Raw genomic sequence first — 26,748 nt, 5'->3', positions numbered from 1 at the left:
TCCAGAGAGCAGCATGCCTTTAGCCGCACCACTGCAGAGGCTGCCTCAGCGGCCATGCCGCACACTCCCTCACTGCTGCCTGCTCTTCATCCCTTCCCTCATCATCTTCATCCTGGTCTCCCAAGGGCAGGCTTGGCCATACGGTAAGGTCTGCCTCATGTCGGTCATCCGGGGTTATCTCTTTTACAGACCGTCCCGACCTTTTGTTCTCTGAACGGCAACAACTGCAAATTTTTTTGGACTTAATTTTATAATTCATAGTCTGAGTGGATTACAGAAGACCTTTTCACACCTTAATATTCTTTCTTTCTTTCTTTTTTTCTTTCTTTCACTTTCTTTCTTTCTGTCACTCTGTATATTTAGCCCTCTGACTGTCATTTTTCGTTTTTCTTACTTGTATTGATAACCATTGTTGAGAAATATGAAAATGAAACATTGTCTCTGGACAAGAAGTAACTTGAAAAAGAGTGATATCCTCCTACGATGATCTCAGATTCCACTGTGCTTGTACACGGATATGGGTTCCCGTGAGAGCTGCATCTGTTTTGGATTTGTTGTTGATGTTGTTGCTTTGGGTGACTCAGGAACATAAAGTGGAGAATGTGCCGTATGGGCCATGTTGCTGGCTTGGCTCCTGGTGTGGAGCCGGAGCACGCGCCTCTCTGGCCGTGCTCAGGAGGGGCTCGTTGTGCCTGCTTTCTTTCCCTTAGTCACACTAGAACAGTTGGGGCACATTAGACAACAAGTGGAAAATATTTACGCAAGTCTGTCTGAGGACATTCCTGACGAACCAGAGCGATTAAGAGGTGATGAATTGCCCTGCAGTAATCCCTGACAATTCCCTCTGTTGTAATGTTTTCGAGGAAACCACCTTTCCGTGCCTTCTTGTAGCTGTTATTAAATACTCGTGTTGCAAAGTGTTGTTGCACCACTACACCAGAAATGCCGGACTCACACACAGACAGTCGGGGCACTCGGGTGATTTTACAGTGCTGGGTGCCTCTGCAGTTAATTCAGTAAAAAACCTTTTCCATTCTCCCTTCATGAACAAATTTTTTATTTGTATTTATTTGTACCTCTGCAAAAACAGACGTTTTCTCCTTCAGGTATATACGTCATGTCATAAAAAGCATGTCGAACCTGCATGTTGATTAGGGTATATCTGTTACAGACACTTTCCCTTGGGGCTGGTTTAAAATCACTGTGTGCATTAGATTCATTGAAACTCTATATGTAATTACATGGGTGAAAGAGAAGCAATTAATGTCTCACTGCGCAGTGTAATCATTCTCATGGCTGATAAAGCTTGTGCAGTGATGTGGTCGAGCTTAAGCATGGCTGGGGCCGTGGGCGTGGAGAGGTCTTCTGCATATAAACACAAAACTGAAACGAATAGTCACCTGATCCACTTCTCTCATATGAAGAGAATAATGAAGTTAAAATGAACTCTGCCATATTTACATTTACATTTACTGTATTTGGCAGACGCTCCTATTCAGAGTGACTTGTTTACTGATTTGAGGGCGGCTTTGTGGTTTTTCTTATAACGGTGGAGATCAGGACTTTGTGAAGAGCCACTGGTCCTAGATCAGACTTAAAAGGGAACTTCAAACATGAGTCCGGCAAGCTGTCCAAACATTTTTCCTGATGTTTTCAGGATCTCTCCACAGTCCTTTTGGACATCTTTCTTATTTCTGAGATTCTACTAACTTTCTGGGCGCCACTATTTATTCGATTTATTTGGACTGGATCCTCACGCGATCTTTGCCAACGGGTGGTGAAGAGTGGAACGCACAGGCCAGGGTCAAGCAAGGAGAGAGTGAAAAACACATTTAGGAAAGTCATGTTCATCTGAAAGTTATGCCTTGGCTAATGTGCTTATGTGTATAAGACAGGCAAGGGACACAGCATGGACACATTTCAGGCTGCCATATGACCTACATTAAATGTGCCCCTCAGCAAAGCAGACTGAACATATGTTGGTGTCACAGTGTCAAAGATGTCTAAATTGGTCTGTGGTTTCCTTTTGGAATGCAGGAAGTATATTTAGAGCATTGTGCGGGTTGTCAAGACATGGGGATACACAGCGATACACTGTGTGTGCGCGCGTGTGTGTACATGTGCATGCTGTGGCCATGGCAATGCCCAGAGCAGTTTCCTGTTCTGTGACTGCTAAATCACTCAGGCCTCTAAAGAGGGCAATGGCCTGCAGCAGAAGGAAAGGAGCAGTGTTCCTGGAGCAGCTCTGTTCATCACACCAAGGGTCCCAGCAAGCCCACCTGGTTGGTCAAGGAAGTGCCCACTGTGTCTGCCTCCATCTAGTCTTCTTCCTCCCAATGCCCCTTCCTCTAACCGTCCCCGTGCTCCGCCTGTGTTGCGGGGCCCTGCTCCAGACGCCCCAGGCCTGGCCCGCTGCAAAGCATCCAGGCCCATCCTACCACGCCAGAACCTGCACAAAGCCCAGTTTTCGGGGGACTGAGGGAATGGTACGGCAGAGGATAGTAGAGCAGATGCTTTGTGTCACATGAGCGGGTTTCCTGAAATACATCTGCTGCTGACGCAGCGAAAGAGCAGCTGCAAGCTTCAGGCAGCATCCATGATGCATCAGTGTGGCAGGGAGCTCACCATCCATGATATAAACACCAGCACAGCATGCCCCATAGACCTCTGAACCTCAGAACAGCATTTCTGCAGCATGACTTGGCAGCTTACTGGGCTTCGTGGTCAGCCTGGGACAGCTTGAGAGAAAAGCAATGGATGAGACTAAGGAGCATGACCAAAGATGAGACGAGACATGGAATGGACAGCTGCACTGGTTAGATGATTTCAGTCTTAAATCAGAGGTCTAGTAAACAAAGCCATTTGTTCACATGGTCAAGTACAGAATTACATATGGATTTCCAGATGTTACACTTATGACTATTGTGTTGTCTTTTGACTGGTGCTCAAGCAAACATATAAAATATATTGATTCTACCAGTCCAGATGTTAATGCTGGTTGAAGTGCATCCAATAAAACAACATTTTGTGTGAAGTTATGGCTCTCTTGTGAAGTGAAAATGATCATTTTTTCTCTTTGCTTTAGTATGGTGCATGTTTTTGTTAGATTGATGATAAGTAAGCAAATTTGAACAAATGCAGTATTGTCTGTAGTCAGCACATATATATCAAAGTTTAATGCCTGTGGTGGTGTTAAAGGTCATGTGGTTTGCGAGGATCAGTGATGATTTCAACGTTCCTCATCTGGAGGAGCATTTCCTGGGCCTTGTTCCCAGGCATGATGTCAGAGTCTTGATACATTTCAGAGCTGAGTCAGTACCCCAAACTCACGGGTTCCAACTGCTGTAGCGTGTCCTTGTGTAATGGTGGCGGTAGCAATCTTGGCATATGTACAACACAGAAGTCCTGTGAGCACATGCCCATTGTTCTGGATCTCCCCTCACTTTGTCTTTGTCTCATATCCTGGATCTCCCCTCACTTTGGCTGTCTCTCATATCCTGGATCTCCCCTCACTTTGGCTGTCTCTCATATCCTGGATCTCCCCTCACTTTGGCTGTCTCACTGTTCCGGTTAGTGAACAGGGCAGGAAAGGTGCTTCTGCTCGAACACCTGGAGCCTGTGGAGAGTTTGGGGACCACGGCAGCAGCTCCTGTTATTATTCCTCCTGCTTCTGCATGGTAGTGTCACTGGAAAGCACAGTACACATCTGGGATGGAAAAAGTTAATCCCCGTAACACAAAGATAGGACCAGAGAGAGGCCTGCATTGCTGCGCTCCGATAACCTTGGAGAGTCTTCTTCTTTTCTTTTTTTTTTTTTAGGGGGGTGGGCAGAAAAACTGTACTTGGCCATAATCATAAACAGCATGTATGACAATGCACTACATCCACCATAAACAATACTATGTTTTTGGCTACAAAAAATACATAGAAAGAAAATTAGCATTAAGAGTGTAGGCTCTCAGCTGTTAGTGGAAACTAGATTAATATGAATAAGAAAAAAATTAAATGTATGAATAACGTGATACATTAAACAAAGCCTAAAAAAATCAGATCATGTTGAAGGCAAAGCCAATTAAAGCTGATTCATTTCATTTATAACTTTTTTTGTCACACACTTAACCGTGGATGTGGTGAAAGCTGTTTTTCGTTTCCATGTACAGCGAATGATCATGTGGTATGTTTTAACAAAGTCAAGTCCAAAGCGTTTTCTGAATTATTTTCCCCTCAACACTTTTCCAATTAGGCTGTCAAGTAAAGTGTCCGCACAAAACTCATTAGGAGCAAAACACATGTGCACACAAATATGCAAGCACGCATGCACACGCATGTGCACACAAAAATGCAAGCACACACACGTGTGTGCAGACAAAAATGCAAGCACACAAACACATACATGCTCCTGATGCTGACATTCAGGAACTCCTCTCTGCTTGTAAAAGCAGCAAATTTGAGCCCCAGAATCTGTATGTGTTTTGCAGGTGTTGTATGAATGTCTGGGTGAGGGGCAGTGTGGTGCTCGTGAAGAGGCCACTGGAGATGTTTGTCTCCTCCCAGACCTGAAACTTAACCATTACTGCAAGAACCACAAGCCTGGCCATGGTTAGGAGATAAGCTTGTGTTTAAGATTTCTGGGTAGAAGTTGTTTTTCATCTGGGATCACCTACTCTTAAGACGATCTTAACCTTTACCGTGGCATAAATAACAGCCAAAAATTATTTTAGTGGTGAAGAAGTGGTGAACACTAGTTTGAATGGATGCTGGTCCAAGACCATGCTATATCCACGGGTCTTATTGGTTAAAGCAGGTTATCCATGATCACCTTAACCGCATTATCTGTTTCAGAACACGCAAGGTGATGAATGTCATGCAATTAATCGATTTACCAAAAAATGAATACCACTTCAACACACAACGAGTCGATTCCATAAGTCGCACTTTGATGAATGCCATAGTATTTCAGTAGGATGACCATCACCTCACAGATTTTATGACTGGCCTATGCCTTACAGGCAGTTTGCATTTTTACCACTGTATCAGTTTTCTTGTAAAACTTGGTAACATTAACATAATGGCCTATAAAGTGCTCATAAATATACAGGGTGTGCAGCTCTTTTCCAAGGGTCTTAAGACTGGTTCAGAGATTGGTATATGCTCAAATGTCTTAACACACAAACTTGATCTGATATATGAACAACGGTCAATCAGTCATACTTAATCTGACGAATAAAGGCTCATCATTACTTACAAATGGTTTACAACATCTATGACATCCATTCCTATAATATTTTTTTATAATCCTATAAATTATGTTGTTTTTCATCTTAATTTGCCAGTAAAATACTGATCACAGCTTGTATAGTAATAGGCCTAACAATAATTGTAAAATTATAGCATTAATGTCTGGGCAACAACTGCTGTAAACCTACAATCAACAGCTATGGTTTTGATACAGAGCAAATAGACATTAAGTATTAAATGATTCAATGTCCAGTGAATTACATCCATGCGCTCAGATGGGAAAAGCCAGCACATGACTGTCCTTATAACCACAGCTTATTGGCTAAGTCCTGGGGAGGACTGTATCACTCTTTCCTTCGAAACAGAAAGTGGTCTGCTGTGTTCTGGAGGACCTCAGACCTTACCATTCCAGATGGGATTCATTGTGGTTACAGTGTATTGATGAGTAGGAGAAATAAGCACAATAGAGTAATATACAGTAAATGCAAAACAGTTTATCATCTTCACAGTCCCTTTATAAGATGGTGATGTCAGGACTCAGAGGATGTACTCTGCCCATTGCTTTTGTTTCCCACAAACAAATGTAAACATGTTTGTTTTTGTCTTCTATCAAAGTCACATGCAGGGATTTGTGAGCTGTTTACTTTAATTAGCACATGCAGATTTTTTAAATGATGCATATGGATCATACACTGTCAATATGCCTTGACTGTTTACAATCTCACCGGTGAACCGCAAATTTCAAACTTTTATAACTATCTAAATGTTTTTGTGGGTAAAAATATTCGCCACATACTTTTTTCAGTGTGGAGCGTTCAGCACCTTGCACATTGGGAGAAGAGCCCAGGACACGGGAGAGCACAGCCAGAGCAAATCAGCACAGATGCAAAACAGCTCGAACTGGGCACATTCTTCATGTGACTGTAGCATTTATTATGAGCCCTGTCGAATCTCCAATGCTTTCAGTACACGCACTCAGACACACACAGATATCAAAGGGATACACAGCCTGTCTTCACTGACCTGTGGTCAGTTTTTCCACGCTATGATGTTTTGAAATGTTGCTGCTAGTCACGTGTGGAACTGATTCTGGTGGAACTGCTTGAATTTTATGTTCAGTCAGTAAATGTCATACCTGTTAATGTCATTGGCCCATAAACAAATCATTAGCCAACTCCTTTTCTTCTTTCATAGCCAGTCCAAGAATACATGCGGGTTTTCACTTTGTTAGAGAAACCCACAAAAAAGGTTGTTGTTATTTTTTGTTTTTTACAGTTGTTTCTTAAAGAGCAGTCAACACACTGAAGAGTACACAGAAATTATGTCACTAGTTGGTAAGATAGGATATGAAACATGTTCAGCAAGGTTTGATTATGTCTGAAGGAACTGTATTGAGAAATGTATTAGTCTAGATTCTAATTATTCAACTCCACAAAAGCTTGAGAAATAGTATCTAAATATGGCAGCCTACATGAACTTACACATACTGCCTATGGTTTGCCTTTAACAATTAATCATTTTAGTAGGGCTCATTTATTGTAGTCTACATTTTGTTAAGTCTTTTCTCATTCACACAAAATATCTTAACTGCATTATCTGTTTTACAACATGGAAGGTGATAAATGTCATCCAATGAATTGATTTACCAAAAAAGGAATTTACATTTCATACCACATCGACACACGATGAGGCGATGACATAACGGCACACGGAAGCTCTGGGAGCTCGTGGGGACAGACGCTGACATTGCTCTGTGTTTACCCAACCCACATATGTTCAGCTGAGCTTCCAACTCTGCTAGCGACAATAAACTCCGGGTTACATAACGTGGGGTGCACCATTTAAAGACGTGCTCGAGCTGCAGATGTAGTGGAATACGTCCTGGCACAAAACCTGTTTGAAGGATTTATGGGATTTCAACATCTCATCCTATTTTGGAAAGACGAATAGAGAAAGATAAAAACATCATGCACAACAGTCACACACACACACACACACACACACACACACACACACACACACACACACACACAAGGTTGTCCAAGGTTGACACTCCACATCACAAGATACAGGTTCATCAATAGGCTTTATTGTTTGACTACTCTACGTGCGTGACTCAAAGCACACAAAGTGGTCAAATGTAGATCATGACAAACTGAAAACCTTGAAAGTATGAACATAATCTAGACACAGGTTATGGCCAGTTGTAAAAGTCTAGCATGAAACTGACAGTGTAATTTAATCCACAGCGCAGTCTGTGTGTGGAAAAGTAGCCCTTGGTGACTTAAACCTTTTCGCCATCTCATGCGTTACCAAACGTTGCTGAGTTCAGTTTTGAATGTAACACTGCCTTTCCTCCGTCAGACTACAGATTCCTGTATAACTACTGCCCGGGGCCAGAGTGGAGTGTGATGTGCAGAGGGTGCTGTGAGTACGAGGTGATACGCTGTAAGTGCCCTCTCCAGGGTGCACCAGTGGGCTACTCTGTTCCCTGCTGCAGGAATGCCCGTCACGAGTGTGACCCCTGCATCATCCATCCAGGTGAGCCCACCTCCCGACCTCACACACGCACATTCTGCCTTCATCCCACATTTTCCACTTGCAACACACATAGATGCACTGATAGGCAGGCATTAAAGAAATAATTAAAGCTGAAGCAAGATATCTTGCGCTTATACGCGCACACTTTCATCTTCATCTCATAAGTCTCTCTCACCATCAGTCTGTGAGATCGAGTTATCTCCTAAACCCATATGGCCCTGTTCCAAATGGCCTCTTGATCCACCCCTTCTTCTGTCTTTTATCTCTAAAGTTCAATAAACCGTGCTCCTCTGTGGACCCAGGATTTCATTTTCCCGCCCCTGACAATGTCTTCACTGTTTCCCCACGTATTTGATTTGGCTGTTTACTCTAACTTTTAACTGTCACGGGCCCCAGGAACTGGAGGGCAGGAAAACATTTAGGTCATTAGGGGCCGGAAAATTGATTGTAATGGCTCACTTTGAAAGCCTATATGACACAGCCTATGTGGGACTCTTTATCACTATCTTATGGCATTTTGGCTTGTTTTTGCTCTTTAGCCCAGTGATGAACAGAAAAAATAACATCTCCTAGGTTTAGTGTGTGAGTGCTTGCACAAATACCAGATGTTCACAGTCAGATTCATACCTGGGCAACTGTTTTACTGCCAAAGTTCTTTTAAAATACACCCTCACATAGTCAAAAGTGCACAGCGCATTTCACGCCACGCACAGTGATGTAAGCATGGAACATCTGATTTGTGTGCGCAGCCTTTTACATGTTCGGCTCCAGCTTGTGGTTCTATGTTTCCAAGATTCAGGGTCCTCGGCCCATGTGCAAAAGCCATCCTCACTAAGCAGAGTTCCTCCCGGGCTCTGTGACCCAGTCTGCTTCAGGAAGTCAGTGAGGGCTTATGTTCTCTGCTCAGGGCCCGATGGCTTTAGTATTCATACCATAACAGGCACAAGTGGAGAAGCCTGTGGTGCAGAGAAGAAAGCAGTTTTTAGAATTCAAAAACATAGTCGATATGTCACCTCCATTAGCCTTAAGTTAGCAGTTTTGAGGCACATCAACCTCTCTCTCTCTCTCTCTCTCTCTCTCTCTCTTTTTCTCGCTCTCTTTCTCTCTCTTTCTCTCTCTTTCTCTCTCTCTCTCTTTCTCCCGGGATTTTGTTTTCCTCTCTCACCAAAGGGTGCAGCATATTTGAAAACTGCAAGCGCTGTAACAATGGAACGTGGGGTCCGAGAGACGACTTCTTTGTGAAGGGTCAGTACTGCGCAGAGTGTCGCCCGGGCTGGTCTGGGGGCAACTGTATGAGTAAGTCCTCACCTGCACGCGCACCCTCTCATTCTTCTCATGTACACTCTGTAGAGTGATAAAAGCTGCACACACTCTGATGCGTTCCAGTATGTGTTTGTGGGATCTATGTCAACTGCACTGAGTCAAGGAAACACATGCTTAAAGACCACGTACTGATATTAAACGGTGACACTGGTCACAAGATTTTGTTAAGATTGCTGCAGTATGAAAATACAGAAGGAATTAAAAAAAACACAAAAAAGTTATACATAAAACATAATTCCAGCAACTGTAATGGATTAACACACTGGAATTTTTAGACCTGAATTATGATTTGACATGATTTATGATTTGCAATACAAATGGCCTATAACGTAACATATTAAATCACAGGGTAACTGATGATTGGTGGATGGATGGTTGCATAGATGTATGGATAGATGGGGTCAGTAGTGATATAAATGGATAAGTGGATGGTTGAATTAATACTTACATCTTAAACCTGATCCTTTCAGCATGTGGTGGTGTGATGAGGAAGCGGCAGGGACATCTCGTGTTGGAGAGTTACCCCACTAATGCCCGCTGTGAGTGGACCCTGCAGGTGAATGAGCCGTTCACCGTAGAACTCAGGTGGGCACTGACCCATACACCATAGCTGTGGGTTCCCTCCCACAGCCTCTCAAATTAGTCTCCTTCGTCAGCCTCTGTGGAACCTCTCTACCACTAAATCACTCTGGATATGCAATAAAAATGTGTCACAATGAATCTGGAAGTACCATATACAATGGAAGATCTTTGCACACATGTACAAAATTCACTTAACAGATGGTTATTCTGATTACAAACATGACTTTACTTGGACATAATGTCATTTTGGATTAATGTTGGCATAAAGCACTTCTATGGTGCTTGCACAACAAGTACTTTTACATTTCACAATTTATTGTTGAGGCTGTGGAGAAAAAATGGTTATTGATTTTCAAGTTGATGCTGTTAATCTAATGGTACAATTGAAATGACCTGAGTTCTGTGCAGTGTGGGTGCAATACATATCAACAGCTCTAGAATTTAAATATGTTTTTTCATCATGGGTTTCACAGCTGGAAGTGAAATGTGATAGCACCTGTTTGAAAGTATTAGAGGATGAAGGTAATCTCCCATCAGCCAGAAGAACCTTCTGGAAAAGAAGTCCTTTGAAAAGATGATTATGGTGTGTGGACAAAAACACTCCTCTGCTTAACAAAGAACCTCAAACTCTCAAACTATCTGATAACAATTAACTGTATTCTTCACCTACATTGCCAATACCACAAAGGTTCTTTCTTTTTATCCATGTTACTTCATTCAGACTAATGACGATGGATTAACGGAAAGTTGCGATTCCTGGCGTGTTCCGACAGAGTCTTGCTGGCAGGGAACATGATGCATTTATTATTGCTGGCAGGGTCCCTAACGCTGTAATGATTCGTACGTAAAGCAGATGGTCTGGGCGCTTCCCCCTCTGCAGATGCGTCTGTAGAGAACCACACTTTCTGACCTGCTCGGGCAGTTTTCCCAGATGTACCTCCCGAACCAAACAGTTCACCATGTAACGCAGACGAAGAGCTTGGCAGAGGGTCATGATGTGCTGTACCAGAGGAGCAGCATGACTCCCTGGTCTCTGTGTTGCTGTGGGCTGTCTCAGGCCGGGCAGCCAAAGGCACAGTAGAGCACCTTATCAGTCACATTCTTTGTGATCACGCTTCAAAAGCACCCTGAGATATGGATTACAGTTCCATCCTTCATTTGCACTAGACCTACTGTCTTGCCACTTTGGAAAAATAAGTCAGAAAACCAATCTGATTTTGCAATTTTTATTTATATGCTTGTTCAGATAAGCATTTTTACAGGAACAGTCATCAGTGTAAAAAACACTGAAGTGGCCTAGAAGTGGAGTTTAACTGTAGGGAGGAAGGGAGGGGCTAGAGAGAGAGAGAGAGAGAGAGAGAGAGAGAGAGAGAGAGAGAGAGAGAGAGAGAGAGAGAGAGAGAGAAGACAGGGAAGTCTCTTAGTTCTCATGTAAAGTCACAAAGCCTTGCCAGTATGGTTTAGGGCACAGTATATGCAACTACATCAGTACAGCACTCCAGATTTTCTACTGCACACTGACCATGGGCCAGATCTGCTGGTTAATCTATAGTCTAAAGACTCTGCATAATCACTGTCTTATGTAATGACAGGATAGTGTGACGTTGTACCCTTATTTCTCAATGAAGGAAAATGGTATAACATACACACAGTTAGTGAATGCAGCCACACTAGGTCAGGGAAAATAGCTTGAACTAGTGTTCTCCTTCTCTAACATGCCATTCACTATCAGTTTGTTATATAATTTTTTAGGGGAGGTGCAAAATGCAGCTTTATTCTCTTCTCACCTATGACATATTCCAGCTGACATGATATTTTAGAATTTCCGCCTAAAATGCAAATGTTTTGGAACTTTGTACACAATATGGAAATCTGTTTAAAGTGATGAGACCAGTAATATTAGCCCTTGACAGTAAATTAGCATCTCATATTCTTTATTGTTAGATAGCATATGTACATATTGTGGGCATTGTTATGACAACTATAGGAATATAACTTGAATTATGTAGGCTAGAAAAAATGACTGTGTCACTTAGAAATTGGATAGGCAGAGCAGAAAGCTCCCTTATGTACACTCCCAAGCTGAAGAGCACAGAAAAAACATTTTTTGAGAACGAAAAGTGAGAGTTAACATACACCCTGCTGACTCAAATGAAGTCACTAGGATATGATTTCTACCTGTGCAAATTCTCACCATCTTATCTACTTCTAACATCCAATATAAAATGTCATTTGCTTCTGAGGCCATCTTTCATACTTCTATTTGGCAAAATCTGAATGCTCCTTCTGGTCTTGAGTGGCATAGATTTCCACCCAAAGAAGGTCTATTCCATTAAGTAAAGACTAGTAGCATACAGAAATGTAGCACTATTGTGGTGTGTGAATCAGTGCAGAAGTATTCTGAATGTACCATGTACATTGCAGGGGTTGGTTGTTGATCATGCAGTCCAAGGGGGCATGATAGTTATCTGCAGTTGCAGGTCCCATGAGTTAACATAATTCAGTACAGCACGTATGGCATAGGACCAGCAAATGCACACATAACGTAGGCCCAATATCTATCTATCTATCTATCTATCTATCTATCTATCTATCTATCTATCTATCTATCTATCTATCTATCTATCTATCTATCTATATATATATATATATATATATATATATATATATATATTCATCCTTTGCATTCAGTTCAGACTGCTGGATAGTAATTTGCCTTAGACTGTTGTTTTTTGTAGGCTATATTGGATTATATAGTTTCTTGAACTCCTGGTTGCCTGTAACAGGAGAATAGAAAGGGATAGCTAAACACACACACACACACACACACACACACACAGAAGCACAGTGAACTATTCATCACTGTTGATTCCATAGATTCTTTTATCCACTCATTGTGGGTTTTTCTTCTTAGCCACTACCTGTCTTTAGGAAACTGGCCTCACTACACAAAGTATAATGCTCACTGCCTACAGGGATTACTCCACAGCCTACAAGCTATAATTCTTCTTTGAACCTGTGTTCTGTCCACCCCTGGGAGCCTTGGCTTTCCCAATGATAACGGAGTAAATACACATGGACTCAAGCCTACAGATTTTTTGCTGGTTTTCTTTGCACTACACAATACTCCAGGCAGGGCCTGGGACCATTTGACATCATAACTGTAGAGTTTGGTCAACCACACCTTGGTTCACCAAATGGTTCACAAAGGTTACGGACTGTAAGGTTAATGTCATTTTCAGTTGACTTACAAAAGTCACCAACCCTTGTGCACAACCTGTTCAAGAAAACAAGCAAAGGTCAAAATCGGCACCAGATGGAAACAATACCAGAGTGACAGTCATAGCGAAGAACCAGGGACAAAAAGGCAATGGAACCCAGAAGGCAAACTACAGCCAGGCAAAGAGGCAACAAAAAAATCAGATATAAGAACACCCCCCTGCCACCATATATATATATATATATCATGGTGTAATGTAATGTAATGCAGTAGGACATTTGAAATGTTATTACAATAAGTAGCAGTTCCGAACAATGTGTGCCTTTATCTGAGCCAACTATAAGGGCTGGACATTTAATTTGAATTGGTCGGAAAGGAAATAATTTATTAGCAACTACCTTTCTCCCTTCGGCCCAGACACCACACGGGCCAACATTGGCACCTGAGCCTAGTAATGTCCAAGTTTCCTAGGTCAAGTAACTGAACTGCATCCCAAAATGGATGGAAAAAGAAAGGACAAAATGTGAGGTTTTTTTGCAGGCTGTAATTTTAGGAAAGTGAAGAGCCAATAGAAAACCTTCTTTTGTACCTGCTTCATTAGGGAACTTGTAGTTTATTTATCACTCAAATTGTTATTAATGTGTGCTTTGACATGCGACAGCTGTTTTAAATTAAATTCGGGTGACTGCTGCTGTTAAGATGCCTCTGGGGCAACTCAGATGTCCAAAATCATGAGTTACCCAAACATATATCAACATATGGCTCTCTGGGTCTCTTAGTTTACGTGTCTTAGTAATTGTTGGTTCAGCATGTTGGGTTGAGGATCATGGAGTGGTGGGCATCACAGGCTAGAGTTTGATTGCTGTGTGTTACTGACCAGAACAGCCAGACTGCTGTTGCCCATATGTTTGAGTTGTGCACCCCACAATAAAAAGATTTGTTCAGTGGAGCGTCCTGTAAAACAGCCATGTGAAGTTGTGTAAATAACTCCACACAGTTGTGCCCATCCCTTTCCTCATGAGCATCAGGCAGTGATAAATGAGTAAGGACTGTTAATGAATGACTGGCACTGAATAATCTACACCTTACCCAGAGGATGCTGATTTGATTCTTGAGCACTGCCCAGTAGGTGTTTGGGAACAACACCATTGCCTGGACATCATCTACAAGACATGAGTCACAATGCAGTTGCATGCAGGCCAGTTAAAAATACCTGGGGAACTTCCAGTTACACGAGAACCAGTCACAAGGCCGAGACCAGTAAGACAGCAACATCCATGTAACTCCACAGAGAATGGCAGGTCCTAAAAAAAGCAATTGAATGGGAAGAATTAAACCAAAGCCATCGCGTGTACATTCCGCCATTAATCGGATATCCAACCGGCAAAGTAAGATGGTCAAGAGTAGTGATACATGTGAACGCCTGGAACTGGAACGCGTCATCCCCAAATCTAACCTCCAGACACTGTAGATCATCCAGAAGACAGGGAGAGGAGGCACAAAAAGTGTCACGTTCACTGTTCTGGATGAGGCACCATCTACTGTGCGATGTCCACCAAGGATGAGATGGTTAAAAAAAAGCCTCCAACAGACAGAAATGTGGATACTTGGAAGCAAAGGAGATGCGTATCCTGCCTTGATGGAATGTACTAGCCACAGACAGCGGAGATGGCTGGCAGGGGAAATCCTGGCTGTGGGAGAAATGAAGCACACTAATAAGACGGAGGCACTAATCATGGCAGAAGAAGAAATAGCTACAAAAAGTGGGCTACAAAATGCAGACAGGAATATGATACACTGAGAAGAGAAATTAAATGGCAGGGATTGCATACAAGTAATAAGGGATGGACTACCCCCGTGTCCCAAAGGATGAAACCACAGGAAGTGGTGAAAAACAAGAACACTAAGATCCCATGGGCCCTCCAGAGGCAAAGAGATAAACAAATGATAGCAAGCCAAGCTGATATAATGATAATAGAGAGGGAGAAGGGAACAGCAGAGGTAATAGATGTCAAGTGATAGTAACATATAAAGAATGGAATATGAGAAACTGGATAAATACAGGGAACTGACAGAGCAACTACTGAGAACATCAAATGTTAAAACCAAGGTTGTTCCAGTGCTGACAGGATCACTGAGGCCTTCTCTAAGCAGGGCGGGCGGCCCCAACAGACCTCAGGAATAACATCATTTCAGCAGAGTGTAATCATAAGTACAATATAAATACTCCAGTTCCCAAGTGTCTGGTAGGAGGTGAGGACAAAAAGGTACCCAATGGAAAGGTGAGACAGGAGTTTTTAGATATGCAAAATAATATAAAGAACATTTAAGAACCACGTAATTTTATCTCAGTCTCGCTTTTTTTTTTCAGTTAAAGAAACAATAAAGAAATCCACTAGAGGTTAGACGTAGACAGGGCTTTCTTTGCCGAATCAGTGGTGGTCATTTTGACAGTCATCTGTCAGAGGGACCAAGAAAGCAGCTAATGTGAAAAAGCCTCGGCAAGTCGAAAAACATAAACAAACAAAGCTCCAATTGCTCTTATCTTCTTTCGTAACTGTACTGTCCACTAGACGCATGCACTTGAGCGAAAGTGTAAAGTTCTTGTTGAAAAGACTAATTGGAAGAAAGCAGCATCTAAAGCAGAAGGTAATTATTAAAGTATTAGAGGTCAAAAGAGCAGGCGCCATTAACAATGGACTGCACCTCCTTCTGCACCTGTCCTATGTTCATCGAATGCAAAATCACAGTTATATAGGCAGCTGGTTCTTCTAATTCCCAGAGGATATGTGTGCATGCATATGTGTGCATTTCCACATAACACCACACTTCAACCTGGAAACGTCCTAAGAAGAAATGGGGTTTTTTTACACATGAATATAGTGTGCAAATATGTCATAAACAACACTCTTCTTATCATTAGAAACAGAAACAGGCCAAAAGAACCTTTTTAAAAATTTGAAATTCATATTAGTAGTTGCCAATGAGATGGTTAATGCTTCCAACTGCCCTGGTTTTGTTTTTTGTTTTTCCCTTTCTTGGACCATGAGCAAATTTACCCCGAGCACCAAATAGAAACGACTGCAGCCTTGTTCCCTGAAATAACACATAAAGGCACATATTCTCCAGGATGTGGATTGATTTTAGAAAATAATGATAATTAGAAAACAATGACTTCATTTCCTGAATCACAGGAAACCAAATGCAAAATTCTCCCCTACATTAAAATATGTAATTTATGGAATGGGGATGAATAGTTTGCATAAATTTAAACAAAAAGACAAAAATAGTGAGAGAGTGAATGTGCCAGGACCGCAGCGCCAGGAAAACATCACACTCTTTTTCTTTTTCTTTCCAGGAAAACAAGTCACTATACCTATAATGAGCTAATTTGGGGTAATGATACATGGACCTTGGTTTTACACTCTGTGACTCAAGTTTAATGATGGAATTAAGCACCCATTTGTCATTCAATTTAAGGGCTACTAAAGAAAGGCTATCTTGCCAAAAACAACTTTTTCTCTGTCTCTCTCTGCTTTCTCCTTGAGACAGGTTCATGATGCTAAGTCTGGAATTTGACCATAGCTGTCGCTATGACTATGTGGAGGTTAGAGATGGTGACAGCATAAATTCTCGGGTGATTGGTCGATTCTGTGGAAATGAACGCCCACCTCCAATACAAAGCACTGGCAACTCCTTACATATACTGTTTGTCTCTGATGGCTACAAGAACTTTGATGGATTGTTTGCCATCTTTCAGGAAAACTCAGGTAAGAAAGCACAGAGCATAACAGTAGTTCACATTTTAAAATAACTGATTCTGAAAATTAATCTTATTTTCAACTTTATACAAATTAATTCATTTTACACTTTCTCTGACACCTAGTCATGTCATATTAATGTAAACAACTGCTGTGTCCATAGCTGCTTATCCAAAAGGCAAACTGCTCTTAAGCCACAGATAAATCACACCACTACGAACAAATGTGCAGACTGAATTTATTATGACTTTCATTATTTATTATGGCTTATGAATTTCAGATCAGGAAATTACAGGTCATTGAATTACAGAGATAGTTATGACTCTCACTTCACTAATGTTTTTCATTAAAGTTTGCACATATTTTAGAAATTGGTAAAAGAAAACAATCTTTACCATATCATAACAAATCAGACAATAGGTTTGATCCAAGTTAGTGCTGTGTTAATATGAAAAATGCGTGTGTGTGTGTGTGTGTGTGTGTGTGTGTGTGTGTGTGTGTGTGTGTGTGTGTGTGTGTGTGTGTGTGTGTGTATAGCGTGTACCTCCTCACCATGCCTGCATGATGGCACATGTATATTGGACTCTTCTCACTCCTATCACTGTGCATGCCTGGCTGGGTACACAGGCATGAGATGTGAACACGGTGAGTGATCCATTAGCACTGTGGAATCAGGATGACCACTTAACTTTAGTATTTAACTTTAGCATATTGTACATCAGCCAAACATTAGAGAGGAAAATGAAAAAAAAAAACATGAAACCACTTAGCCCTGTATTACAGTACCAAATCAAGTGTGACATTTTTATTTACAGTTTAAGCTCATTTAGGTTTGCACTGGGAAATACACTGCCTGGCCAAAAAAAAAGGTCACACACTCTAAAATTTGGTTGGATCGCCTTTAGCTTTGATTACAGCACGCATTCGCTGTGGCATCGTTTCCACAAGCTTCTGCAATGTCACATTTATTTCTGTCCAGAGTTGCATTGATTTTTCCCCAAGATCTTGTATTGATGATGGGATATTTGGACCACTGCACAAAGTCTTCTCCAGCACATCCCAAAGATTCTCAGTGGTGGCCAATCCATGTGTGAAAATGATGTCTCATGTTCCCTGAACCACTCTTTCACAATTTGAGCCCGATGAATCCTGGCATTGTCATCTTGGAATATGCCCGTGCCATCAGGGAAGAAAAAATCCATTGATGGAATAACCTGGTCATTCAGTATATTCAGGTAGTCAGCTGACCTCATTCTTTGTGCACATAATGTTGAACCTAGACCTGACCAACTGCAGCAACCCCAGATCATAGCACTGCCCCCACCGGCTTGTACGGTAGGCACTAGGCAGGATGGGTGCATCACTTCAGTCGCCTCTCTTCTTACCCTGATGTGCCCATCGCTCTGGAACAGGGTAAATCTGGAATCAGACCACATTGCTCCAGAGTCCAATCTTTATGCTCCTTAGCAAATTGAAGCCGTTTTGCCGGTTAGCCAAATGGTTGACAAATGGTTTTCTTAAGGCTATACTGCTGTTTAGTCCCAATCCCTTGAGTTCCCTTCGCATTGTGCGTGTGGAAATGCTCTTATGGTCACTATGAAACATATCCCTGAGTTCTACTGTTGTTTTTCTATGATTTGATTTCACCACACGTTTAAGTGATCACTGTTCACGATCATTCAAGATTTTTTTCCAACCACATTCCTTCCTCAAAGATGATGTTTCCTCACTGTCCTTCCACTTTTTAATAATGCATTGGACAGCTCTCAACCCGATTTTAGTAGTTTCAGCAATCTCTTTAGATGCTTTCTCTGCTTGATGCATGCCAATAATTTGTCCCCTCTGAAACAGATTAACATCTTTTCCACGACCACAGGATGTGTCTTTCAACATGGTCGTTTAACAAATGACAAGCTACTCACTGCCTCAGTTAGGGTTAAATAACTTGTTGCCAGCTGAAACATAATCACCCATGCAGTAATTATCCAATGGGAGGCTCTTACCTATTTGCCTAGTTAAATCCAGTTGGTGACCTTTTTTTTGGCCAGGCAGTGTATTATGCAGTTCTTTTATGAAGGGTTTTAGGTTACTGTACACAGGTACAGTGTACAATCTAAGGCTGTTGTGTCAGTAGTACAACTGTAATATTTCTCTTTGAGGGTTTAAATGTATCAAGAGTGAGTGCGTGTGTATGATGCCAGCAGAAAATACACAGGTACCCTTCTGAACCACCTGCCATAATATCCATCACACTCCTCACTACCACCTCCTCTTCTCTCCCTCTCTTTAAGTCTCTCTCTCTCTCTCTCTCTCTCTCTCTCTCTCTCTCTCTCTCTCTCTCTCTCTCTCTCTCTATGTCTTTTGTGTTTGTTTGGATTTGGATGCTGTCACTGGTTTCCAGGTTTGTTACTATACCCATGACTCCAGTGAACCCGGCCTGGCCAATGAAAAAAGTTTCTCCCTCTTTCTTATTTTTTTGTGACTGGTGGTCTCATTTTCATGGCTCTATAAAACTAATAGTGAAACAAGTCCTGCGTTTAATATGAGCCTACTTTTTCCATGCCCCATAAAGTCTGCAGGAGCAACTGCATCCTGTATTACCAGCAGATACATATCCCTGCGTCCCTTGGGCAGTGGTGCAGACTGCCAGGCTGTGTCCAGCTGCCTCTCCCGCACAGCCTTTGTTTTCTCCGCATATCTATTCCACCACTAGATTTGATGGATGCAGTTAAGCTTTATTTGCATCAAACTGAGAATATTTGAGGGCTTGTATTAGTCGCGGCATCCTTTGCAGGCATTCTTGCTGGAAGCAGGGCTATGCTCGATGCTGGGTTTGGCTTTGGAGGAATGGGGTGTGGGCTTGTGGTCAGGAGAGCTTTCAGTGCAGCGATCCACCATGAGGCCAGTGAATGGGACGGGTCGTGCACTGAGTGGCTCGCTGAGGTTTTCCAAGCCAGGATATCCGAATTCTCCCAAGTTTGCAGGTTGAAAGTGACAAAGAAACAAAGCAACATGAATGATGATTCTTTTTGTGCTTGGAGAATAATTAGCTAGATAGTGAGCACAGATGGTACAACACCATTTCACTTTGTCCCTGAGTATGTGCATGCTGGGCATTGCTGTAGGAATGACTCAGCATCATTCCGTTCTGCATATCTAATCCCCATTACAACTACATGATAACCAGACAATAAAGACCGCCTTATCCCCGCGGAATAAAGCCGCTTCATCCACCGTGACTCCTCAGTGCTTTCCGACTAAAAGATCTCTCCAATGTAGGCCAAGCCATCGTATGATCGCTAGCTAATGACTCCCTTAAATTGGATGTTATAATTGAATGTGGCAGTAACATAACTGTGGTTGTGTGATTTTGTGAGGTGTAAAAGGAATTATATGAGCCTGGAGCTTTGGGGTTTTAAAGATTGGAAGGTTTGATTTATTTGCACACACTCATACAAATATCTCTCTTTTTCTTGCTTCCTTGTTTCATTCTTTCTTTTTTGTCTGTCTCTCTCGCTTTCTCGTTCTCTCTCTCTCTCTCTCTCTCTCTCTGTCTCTCTCTCTGTCTCACACACACACACATGTATGTACATAGTTATGCAGGCTGAGCAGAGCTGGGGCCTTTTCTGATAGGAGAGTGACAGTGTAATAAATGATGTCTGGACTGGGGAACTGCAGCAGATAGTGTTCTGAGTGGCCTGAGCTGATGACTGGAAACCCAGTGTGTGATGTGCTCCTAGCACACGCGATCCAGGCTGTCGGAGATGGAGCAGACACCGAGCTGCTCTATTACATTGCTTACGCTTCCAGTCCTGTGATCACCGGAAATGGTTATGCAAGATGTGTCAGGGAAGGCAGATGGTATTCTTCAGCTTTGCATTGTTGCACACAAATCACATTCGATATGCCTGGAAGACAACAACAAAAAACACGTTCACATCCAGTACTTTTGATGAACTGTGTGGAAGCACTTGAGTGTCAAATCAAACTGCTTACTAATACATTTTTAAATATACAAATGCGGAAACATAAATGTAAAAATGTACACCTAAATAGATTTTAAAAAAGCTAAGTAAATCAATACATTTGTTTATTGTTTATGTACATTGAGATACATTAATGTTTATTTAAAAATGCCTATATGAATGGTTAGATTTGGCCATTTCATTCATACAACTAAAGATAAACGATTTAAAACCAATCACAGTACCCTTAAGGTCTTATTCCTTTAGGTCCCACAGTGAGATGGTGAATTGCTCTGAACCCACTCAGCCATATGCCAACTTTTAGTTTTGTAAAGAGGCCCAGAACTGCAGAGCCAGAGGTAATGGCCCAGTGTGGCTGTGTGCTGAACTGTCTGTGCCCTTCACCAGTGTTGGCGTGTAAGAGACCAGCCCATCCTGAGCACGGGTCCGTGGAGAGTGTGGACGTGAGGGTGGGTGGCCAGGCATTGTATGCCTGCCATCCGGGCTTCACCCTGAAGGGCTTCCGCATGTCCACCTGCATGATGGATGGCTCATGGAGTACCCCCACCCCCCTGTGCGGTAAGCCAGCCGTGGAGGACCAGACCCGGAGGCCTCGTGGATGTGGAATGGGGGCTATGGAAAACAAATCAGAGTTTTTCTTTACTGCCAAGGTCTGCAATGTAATGTATGAGCACAAATAAATAATAGACTTGAACAGGAGCAGCGATTTGGCTGTGCATTTGGTATCCGAAACGCCCTGGAATTGTCTGTTGAAAACTTTCCAACAGTGAATTGTCCTTGGGATGGCATAAATATAGGCTAAAAATTCTCAGGAAATCACACGTGCACACTATTATGTTACATCTTCTTGTCTCCCCAGTGCCAGAAAAAAACTGCGCTATTCCACCAAAGCCATCACACGGAGACCATTTCCTGGTGTACGGGCCCAACGATGTGCTTCTAGCTCTGCAGTACCTGTGCTATAGGCCATACACACTGTCTGGAACTCCTCAGAGGATGTGTCTGGACAACAACACGTGGAGTGGAACTGCACCCACCTGTGTGACAGGTGCATTTTACATTTACATTCTACGAATTTGGTAGGCACTCTTATCCAGAGTGACTTACACATTTTCAACCCTTTTACAGAGGTAGGTGAGTGTAGTGTTAGGAATCTTGCCCAGGGACTCCTACTGGAATAGCATAGAGCACTTGCCCAGAGAGGGAGTGAACCCCAGTCCCCCACAGGGAGGCCGCGCTGTTACCCCCTACACTGTACAAACCACCGTCAGGTACACCTGCATCATGGTATTATGATGGACTCACACTAGTCCCATTAAAAATGGAATGCTTTGGGTTTTTAGATAATGAGCATCTGCAACTCGAAAGACTTGCTGATGAGTGCTTATCTGTCTTCATAACTTGCTTAAATGACAGCTCTGCATTACAGGAAATGCTATGTGCTTTTCAAATTCAAGTACAGAAAACACTTTACAAATTCATGATCTTAAAGATTTTAACTGACCTATTTGAACTATTGCAACTGGTCATAAGACACTGTTCGACATTTGATTTATGTCTTAGTAAAGTATGACTTCAACTGGTGCACAGTTCGTATTTAATGAACAATTAAACTAGCAAAACTAAAACTAAAAAAACTAAACTAGCATCTCTTTACAGACAAGGATGTTTCTGTACCAGACAAAGACATGAAGAAATGTGAAGATGGTGGAAAATGCAAACAAACAGAGTTCTTAGACAAGACAACACAAGAGAAAGAGACAACTCCCAACAAAACAGTAAGTCTAGAGATACCAAAAAGAGGGAAGGAAAGGACTGACTCAGAGATTGGGAAAGACATAGAACAAGAGGTGGGGAAAGATGCAGGGAAAGATGTGGGGAAAGACGTAGAGAAAGATTCAGGGCAAGACACAGTGAAAGACCCAGGGAAAGACCCAGGGAAAGATGCAGGAAAAGACGCAGGGAAAGACGCAGGAAAAGACGCAGGGAAAGACGCAGGAAAAGACGCAGAGAAAGATGCAGGAAAAGACGCAGGGAAAGACCCAGAGAAAGACGTAGGGAAAGACCCAGGGAAAGATGCAGGAAAAGACGCAGGGAAAGACGTAGGGAAAGACGCAGGGAAAGACGTAGGGAAAGATGCAGGGAAAGACAGTGGAAAGGAGAAACCTACAGGTGGGAGCAAGGATAAAATTCTCAGCAAAGCTCCTGATGACAGCATGAACACGGTCAGAAAGAAAGACTCAGACAATGGGAAACCAGCGCAGAAACCCTCAGACAAAGACGGAGACCTAGACAGTGGAGACAAAGGCCAGACTAAAGGTCTGGACGTGAACAGTGTGGACTTTGTGTTAACTGATGACCAAGGGGTGGATGAAGGGACTATGCCAGATGCAGACAATGCTACTGAAAAGGACAAAGAAGAAATGACCACTGACTTACCACAGTACACAATAGTCAGCTTGAGGAAAGACGAGAAGGACAATGTCTTTTATAAAGTACACACTTCAGGCCAGAGCAATGACACTGGGTCTGTAGACAGCAATGACATAGACGGTGGCCTGGGGACACTGCTGCCAAAAGAGACTCAAAAGATCCCACTGGAGGCCACTGATGACAACAACACAGAGAAAGCCACTGCGTCAACTCCGAAACCTCAGACCGAGGGACTGACGGTCACAGTGAAGCCTCAGGAGACACAGCATGGTGTCGAACACGAGCAGGAGAAGCCTCCGAGCCCAGCTTCCAACGCTCAACCTAGAGAGCAGGCCCAGGAGGAGAGCGGCGCTGAAGCAGGAGGCCGACAGCGTGAGCAGGAGACAGGAGCAGAAAACCTCAGCATTATCGGTAATCCACCGTGTCGGAGATGAACTACAGAACTGTCCAAACATCACAGCAAATTCCATTGATCACACTATATCACACTCTTTTTTGTCTTTCTTTCTTTCTTTCTTTCTTTCTTTCTTTCTTTCTTTCTTTCAGAGGCAGAGGGCAGGAAGTGCCCACCACCCCCCTGGTTGTACCACGGGTTCTATAAGTGGGTACCTGGTCTGGATCCTGAGACGGTGGAGTTCTCCTGCAACCACTCATACGCTCTGAGTGGTGATGCTCGGAGGACGTGCCTGGCTAATGGCACCTGGGATGCCGCGCAGCCCATCTGTGTAAGGGGTACGAGCCGTCCCAGCACTCCGATGAGGGAGAAGCCTAGCCCACTCAGATTTAGAGGAGGAAACAGAGTCGAACATTTTCTCGCTCTGCCTGTCGCCTCTGCCAATTCTGAGAATTTTTTGTGCGTGTATGTCATTGGAGATGAGTCCGTTAAGATTGCATGACACGGTGCTCTTGGGTTTGTGTGCACAGCCTGCCGGGAGCCAAAGGTGTCAGTACTGGTGAGACAGAAGGTTCTGCCCCCACAAGTCCCATTCAGGTATATGCACGTATTCACCACATAGTTGAAGCAGTATGCTGAAGTTGGGACTCAGCGAAACACCAAACTCCTTTTTCTGAACAACAAACCCATTTTCTGTATACTATAACATTACTGCCCCATAGAGGCTATATGAAACATTACAGTATGACCACTAGACTCTACCGCTTTGGACTTTTTAGACTATATTTCCGAAGAAGTTTGTAATTAGCAGGAAAAACTCCTCTCCAGGACTGCACGGTACCTCACCTTTATTCCTTTTCTGTCTTTCTAACCAGGAAAACCCCCGTGCACAAGTTCTACTCGTCCACCGGCTTGGCGAAGTTCTTCGGGCCGGTGGGTCCCACGAAAGGGCCGCCGGTTCTGCCCCGACTCCCCCAGGGTTTCCACCACCTCTACTCACACATACAGTATGAGTGCACCTCTCCCTATTTCCACCACACTGGGAGCACGCGCAGAACCTGCCTCAAGACTGGCAAGTGGAGCGGGCGCCATGTCTCCTGCACACCAGGTGAGGGACGCCAGAGACAGTGCAGACACGAATCCTTGACATGAACAGGAACCCCAACGTCAGCTGGTAATGGATGTTTATATGTGTATGGTTGAGCAAATTCTTAAAGTGAACACATTCATGTATCTTATCAGGAGCAGTGCAATATGTACCTACCAATGGCAAATGTTTTCTTGCTGAAAAAAAAAAATATACAAGTTTGGTTTGGAAAATGGGTGGGATGTTGTAGCCTTGTGAGAATGGTGGATAAAAGTATGTTATATATTTTTCAGATTCCACTATGCAGCCTAGACCTAAAGACACAAACATTCATGGCTCCTCCACTTAGTGTGTCTCATCTGCTGAAGTGTTTTATATTGTCACCTTGTACCAGGTTGTCGAAGGGTATCTCTTTACTCTCCCTCTCAATGTCTCTCTCTCTTTCTCTCCCTCTCTCCCTCGCCCTCTCTGTCTCACTCTCTCTCTCTCCCTCTCTCTTTCTGTCTGTATATCAGTGTGTGGCAAACTGCCAAACTTTGACCCACAACGCCCGGTGGACTCTCATTGGCCCTGGCTGGCTGCCATCTACCGCTTCTCTGGCAAGTACGAAGAAGCCCAGCCACAGAAGGAGGCCGCCCTGGTCGGGGGGGTGGGGAAGGGTCTGGGTTTGGCAGACAGTAAAGGAGACATGGAGGCAGGCAGCTGGCAGCTGGTGTGCAGCGGAGCGCTGCTCAACCAGCGCAGTGTGGTGGTGGCTGCCCACTGCGTCACTGAGCTGGGGAAGCTCCATCCGCTGGATGTGGCCAAGCTGCGCGTGGTGCTGGGAAAACATTACCGCAGTGACCAGCAAGAGCGCAAAGGCCTGCAGCATCTGCGGGTGAGCGGCACAATGGGGAACGTGGGATTGGTCGAGGAGAATAATGTTCAAGAGTCACTGAGGATCAGACACTTCGAAATAGCTGGTCCAGAAATATTGGTCTATATGTTGCTTTTAAAGGAATGCCTGTTGCATTTCACCACTTCTCTGCCCTAACCTATTCTTTTCTAAATCTGTATCTCGTCTCTGACTGAGAAGGTCTCCTCCATCACCGTGCACCCCAACTATGACCCTCTGGTGCTGGACTCTGACCTGGCCTTACTGAAGCTCCTGGACAAGGCTCGCATCGGGGAGCACGTGCTCCCCATCTGCCTGCCGGGCGCTCAGGACTACGAGACCACCCCCCCCAGGCGGGCGATGGTGACAGGCTGGTCCCTGATCCCGGACGCCGGAGCTGGGGAGAGCGAGCGAGCCCACGTGGGCTCGGTGATGCTGGGCGATGTGGTGCATTGTGAGCAGCAGTACGCCCAGCATGGCGTCCCAATCAGCGTGTCGGAGAACATGCTCTGTGGGCGCCAGGGCCCTGGCGCCAGCCCCTCCAACATCTGCCCGGCCGAGACAGGGGGGGTCCTAGTCCTCCCGCCCACTACCTCTCCCAACCCCGCCTCCCTGCTCTTCCCAAACCCTGTGCAGGAGTGGAAGCTCCTGGGTTTGGTCAGCTTCGGGTATGACTCGCTGGACTGCAACCCAGAACTTTATACTGTCTACACTCAGATTGGTAACTTCCTTGACTTTTTAGACGGGAACATGAAATAGTAAGAAGTTTGTGCAATTTTGTTCCTCTTTCCCCCAGGCCCTGCCTGTTTCACTCTCCTCCTCTTTGGTTTTCACCTTCATAATCCTTGCATTATCCTTGTACCTTATGTAAAGGCTGAGCTAACACTGGACTATGCAGTGTGCTGCTGTGAGCAGACAGCAATAGATAAGAAGGGTATGGACTCTTGTTTATGTAGAAATAACTCTGTACTGAGCTAAGACTAGCTTCTACCAGCTATATCTTTGACTATAACATGTAATAAAGGGAACACCAATTGATCCTAGAATAGAATCAAAGAGAAACTTCTACCAACACTGATCCCCCTGCCCCTTTAAAATGTCTGGGTCCTCAGGTAATCGGGTGCTGTGGAATTGACCAGAAAACCAAACCTAATGCAATATTTGATATCATTGGTGTTTGGTCTTCTGAATGTTTTTATGTACATATATTGTAATGTATTATTCTGCAATTGTAAACATGACTGAAAGGATGTATATATTGTATAGCTTATGAGCTTTTAAATAAAAATAATTAGATGGTTGTGTTCTA

General features: G+C 43.4%; 1 protein-coding gene across 1 annotated transcript; it reads left to right on the top strand.

Moving 5' to 3' along the window:
* pamr1 (peptidase domain containing associated with muscle regeneration 1) lies at nt 1–26,748 on the top strand. The gene is made up of 14 exons (XM_027029099.2): nt 1–143; nt 7,603–7,779; nt 8,950–9,075; nt 9,573–9,687; nt 16,457–16,674; nt 17,203–17,310; nt 21,039–21,209; nt 21,511–21,699; nt 22,311–23,495; nt 23,631–23,816; nt 24,009–24,075; nt 24,354–24,586; nt 25,081–25,442; nt 25,641–26,748. The coding sequence occupies exons 1-14, from the start codon at nt 14–16 to the stop codon at nt 26,196–26,198; spliced, it is 3,825 nt and encodes a 1,274-aa protein (XP_026884900.2). The 5' UTR covers nt 1–13; the 3' UTR covers nt 26,199–26,748.

This window comes from Electrophorus electricus, chromosome 2 (genome assembly GCF_013358815.1).
Source record: "Electrophorus electricus isolate fEleEle1 chromosome 2, fEleEle1.pri, whole genome shotgun sequence".
NCBI classification, from domain to species: Eukaryota; Metazoa; Chordata; class Actinopteri; order Gymnotiformes; family Gymnotidae; genus Electrophorus; species Electrophorus electricus.
Note: the sequence above shows the minus strand (reverse complement) of the source record. Positions and strands in the feature narration are given on the sequence as shown.